The following is a 4367-nucleotide window of genomic DNA, read 5'->3' on the forward strand; positions in this document are numbered from 1 at the left end:
ATAGTTGGTTTCTCTAGCTGAAAGATATAATTTAATTTCTAAATATCATAAAATATTTTAATTATTTAACATGCTCAGAAAATATATATTATAAAACACTAACAAATATTAATTTGTATTCACGGATCATATTAGCTAATCAAACGTTATTCTATTATTACGAGAATGAATCGTGAAAAAACAAAGATAAATTTTTCATGTTCTAAACCATAAGCTAAAGATGTTTAGTTTCATTCTATATATATTTCTCGAATTTAAACTACAATGTGAAGAAGAAGATAGTCTCTCTTTCTTTCTTTACTGACTGAGTTAAATAAATAAATTGATATAATTTTAAGAAAATAGCTGTATATTTTATTTCATCCACGTAACAAATACATTTATGTATTATTTTAAAATTAAAAAAAGAGGAAAATAATAAAAAAGATGAATATAAAGTTTGAAAAATAAACAAAAATAAAAAAATGGGTAGCTAGAGGAGGCTTGAGCATCAGCAGCAGAAGCAGCAGAAGCAGCAGAAGCAGCGAGCAGCAAGAATGAGTTTTTCTGGTTCAGTGAGCAAAGCAGCAGTACCCTCTTCTTCCTCATCACCCAACTCTTCCACTGAGTCGCTTGATGGGTTGAAATTTGGCCAGAAAATCTACTTTGAGGATGTGAGTGTTGCTGCTGCTGCTGCTGCTGCAACCACTCAAGGGGCGAAAACAAGTGGTGGGGTTTCTTCTTCTTCTTCTTCTTCTTCAAAGAAGGGAAGGGGTGGTTCAGTGCAATCTGCTCAGCCTCCTAGATGTCAGGTTCAGGGCTGCAATGCAGATCTGAGTGGAGCTAAGGCTTACTATTCTAGGCACAAGGTCTGTGCAATGCACTCCAAGTCTCCAACGGTCATTGTGGCTGGTCTGGAACAGAGGTTTTGCCAACAGTGTAGCAGGTTACCCTCTTTCTCTCTCTCTCTCTCTTTGTTTTTCTTTATTATTCACTTAATAAAGGAAATTTTTCTTTTCTTTCTTATTCTTTAGCTTCATGCTATTTTTGGTGTTGTTTCTATATTGGGTAGTCTTCTTCTTTTACTTTCATCATCTTACATCCTGCTTTGCTTTTTGCTATTTTTATCAGTTTTCCTTACTTTCGTCATTTTGCATCTTGGTTTTTCCTATTTTTAGTGCTTTTCCTATTTTTTAGTGTTTTTTTTCTATTTTTCGTGGTTTTGTTATATTGCTATTTTTTGAAAAAAAAAAATAATAGTCAATTAGTGATGTGTTTGGATTAGTTTCATGGTTAAAAATGGTCAATTATTTTTTCCAATGATGAAGGTAAACATCAAACTGGTGCATCCACTTTTTCATGGTTATTGACTATATATTTTGCATTTGTTTTTAGACAGTGTTGCTTGTTTTAAATTTCAGGACATTCAGCAAGCTGTTTCTGTTCCTTGTGATTTGCTTTCTGTAGAATTTCTTTTGTTACTGTTGATTCATGGGCTTATCTTCATAAAATAAGTGTGTGTGAAGTGAAGTGTTGCAAGTTTTGTTTTGTCTTTTGGTTTCTGATGCTGCTTATTGATTCGAGAATGGCTCATGTTTCTGGATTTGATGTATCTGCTGTTACTGTGAGTTATAAATGATAGCATACAATAGAAAAGAAGTTACCGTGAATAGAAAATGGAGTTATCAAGGGATTGAGCTCTAAAATTCCGAGAGAAGAGAGAAGAGTGTTCTGTGTTTTTTATTGTTCAATTATGGCACCTGAATTCTGATCCAGCTCTTAAAAACTGTTTATGGTTTAATTATTCAAGCCAGGATACAACTGAAATTAATTTCCTCTTCCGTGACTCATTGCGCCAGCAAATGCTACTGGGTATTTTTTTGGGATGTTTCTAATGGCAAAATGATACTGACATGTGTGTAATATTGGAAGTGGAAGGTTATCATGATGGCAAAATGCTACTTTTCTGGATTGTGTTATCTTATGGATGATTCTCTTCATGAAGAACTAAATTTTCAAATTAAGATGTACCCTTTATAAAATTTCCAACTTTTGAAACATATAAATTTAAAAAATGATATTTAACAACTAAAAAGTGTTGGGAATTTTTGAATGGTATCTCCTGGTTTATGGATATTGTTCATATTGAAACCCTTTGAGTGGGAAAAAGACTTCGGTTGTTATCTTTTCTCTTCTGTTCTCTTGTCTTCTGTTTCATAAAAAGAGTTTAAACATACCTTAAGCCAGCCTGCTATTTAAGCTTTATCTGAGTTTGTAATTTGGCGTTATTATATTCTATATATAGTTGCTGTGACCTTAAATTGGAAGGGAATTATGTCTTGGTGTTACAAAATCTTCAATCATATTCCCTTTCCTTCAAATCTCAATTGTCTAAGACACCTCATCAAGGCTATGTTTTTTCGCCCATGCCATTGCAACCCTCAGTTTAAAACCTTTTGTTCTGTTTCCAATTATGTCATCCATTATCAAATGCATGAGCATTTCTGCATGTACTGATAAGAAGAAATCTTGACATATTAGAAATTGTCAATCGTTCTCTTTTGTAGCGTACTATTTAAACCTGGTTATGTTTCTGAAATCTTGTGTTTGCTCATACTATCTTTTATAACATGCTTTTACATAAGCTTGCTGGCCTATATATTTCAGAAATGCTGATATCCTCTTTGTTAGTCCTTGCCCAGGTTTCATCTGCTCTCTGAATTTGATCAAGGAAAGCGAAGCTGCCGCCGGCGACTTGCCGGCCATAATGAGCGCCGGCGTAAGCCTCCACCCAGCTCCATTTTAGCATCTCGCAATGGCAGGCTTTCGTCCCCTATTTTTGGTTAGAATATATCAGAACATCAATTCCAAACCTCTTTATGTACTTAGTGCATGTTTGGTTTGGCATGGATCAAGTCAAATGTTGATTTATAATACAAATCCAAATTGAAACTACTTTGAGTAATTTCCATGTTTTACATCCAAAACATGGATTCAGTTCCATTGCCAAACCAAACACACACTTGATGTATCCTAGGACGTATCAATAATTTTAGATTTTGCTCTTCCTTGCCTATAAAACATTCAACTGTTTCACTCATGTTCAGCAGATAACAATGGTAGAGCTGGTGGCTTTCTCATGGAATTTTCTTCATATCCAAAGCTTACATTGAGAACCACCTTGCCAACTCCAAGATCAGCCGAGCCTCTACCCGGAAACCATGCTGCAACCTGGCAGACCGGCTCAGGCACGCCATCTGAATTTTTCATGCATGGATCAGGGAGTGGTGGAACAAGCTTCCTTGGTTCCAAGCATCCTTTTGTGGAAAGCTACACTGGAGTCACTGACTCAAACTGTGCTCTCTCTCTTCTGTCAAATCAAACATGGGGTTCCAGAATCACACAACCAAGTGTTGAACTGAACAACAATAATAACAACAACAATAACTTGTTGAATTTCAATGGAACATCCATAACACAATTCACTGCTGCTTCCTCACAGTTTGCAGCCATCCATCAACTTCCAAATGCCACCTCATGGTACCTGAAGGCCCTTGACTCGCCGGAGGGTGTTCCTGATCTCGGCCTAGGCCAAATTTCGCCGTCTCTTCATAGCCATCTTCATGGTGAGCTTGATCTGCCACATCACGGTAGGAGGCATTACATGGATCTTGGGGATTCCAGGGCCTGTGAGTCTCCTCAGTGGTCACTTTAAAGATCTTCTTTGCAATCATATGCATAATAATAGTAATGACAATATCATGCAGCACAGAAAAACATGAGGGGAATCTGTGCTTTCTTGATCAGTTAGTAAATTCTGTACTACTGCATTATGGTTTCTTTGAACTTAGCAGCAAGGTGGGTGTATCCTTCCTTTGGTTGTGGAACTTTGAAAATTGAAACTTCCTTATTTTGTTTGAATCTGTGAGCAAGGTTGGTAGCCTTGTTTCGTTTTGTGGAACTTTTCAGACATTATTATCTTGGTATTGGAACTTATTACCAAGATGGGTAACCTTGTTTTATGTTTGGAAATTTCAGACATGGATCATTTGCTGAATGTGGCATGACTATAATGTTTTCTTGCATCTAGGTCTCAGATTCCTCTGAATTCATTTTTAATGTTGTATTGCATCTAGAAGAACTGGTAATGTTGTATTGGCTAGTTGTCACCCCCAAAATCTTTAGACTTGCTGATGAAATTATATATTTTTGTAATCTAATGGTTTGAAAAATATTTCGCTTTTAATTGTCAAATTTAAAGAAAAATTAATGATGGAATAGAATATTTTTGGGGTAATTTGATCACTTTTTGTATAATATATTTGAAAGAGCAAAATTTAGATTGCTTTTTTAGTGTTGCCCTCCTTTCAAAGTTTTTAAAAGTTGTA

General features: G+C 35.5%; 1 protein-coding gene across 2 annotated transcripts; it reads left to right on the plus strand.

The window, feature by feature from the left end:
* The first annotated feature begins 427 nt into the window (after positions 1-427).
* On the plus strand, positions 428-4147 carry LOC106770061 (squamosa promoter-binding-like protein 9). Of its 2 annotated transcripts, none has more exons than XM_014655885.2 (3): positions 428-925; positions 2682-2821; positions 3087-4147. In XM_014655885.2, the coding sequence occupies exons 1-3, from the start codon at positions 537-539 to the stop codon at positions 3692-3694; spliced, it is 1137 nt and encodes a 378-aa protein (XP_014511371.1). In that variant the 5' UTR covers positions 428-536; the 3' UTR covers positions 3695-4147. The 2 variants fall into 2 exon arrangements, with proteins under 2 accessions (XP_014511371.1, XP_022641284.1); XM_022785563.1 differs by having other exon boundaries at positions 3090-4147.
* The last annotated feature ends 220 nt before the right edge of the window (positions 4148-4367 follow it).

Source organism: Vigna radiata, chromosome 8, assembly GCF_000741045.1.
Source record: "Vigna radiata var. radiata cultivar VC1973A chromosome 8, Vradiata_ver6, whole genome shotgun sequence".
Taxonomy (NCBI): Eukaryota; Viridiplantae; Streptophyta; class Magnoliopsida; order Fabales; family Fabaceae; genus Vigna; species Vigna radiata.

Coding starts and splice junctions, on each gene's coding strand:
- LOC106770061 (XM_014655885.2), top strand. CDS start 537: ATGAGTTTTTCTGGTTCAGTGAGCAAAGCAGCAGTACCCTCTTCTTCC. Junction 926..2,681: donor TTTTGCCAACAGTGTAGCAG/GTTACCCTCTTT, acceptor GTCCTTGCCCAG/GTTTCATCTGCTCTCTGAAT. Junction 2,822..3,086: donor GCTTTCGTCCCCTATTTTTG/GTTAGAATATAT, acceptor ACTCATGTTCAG/CAGATAACAATGGTAGAGCT.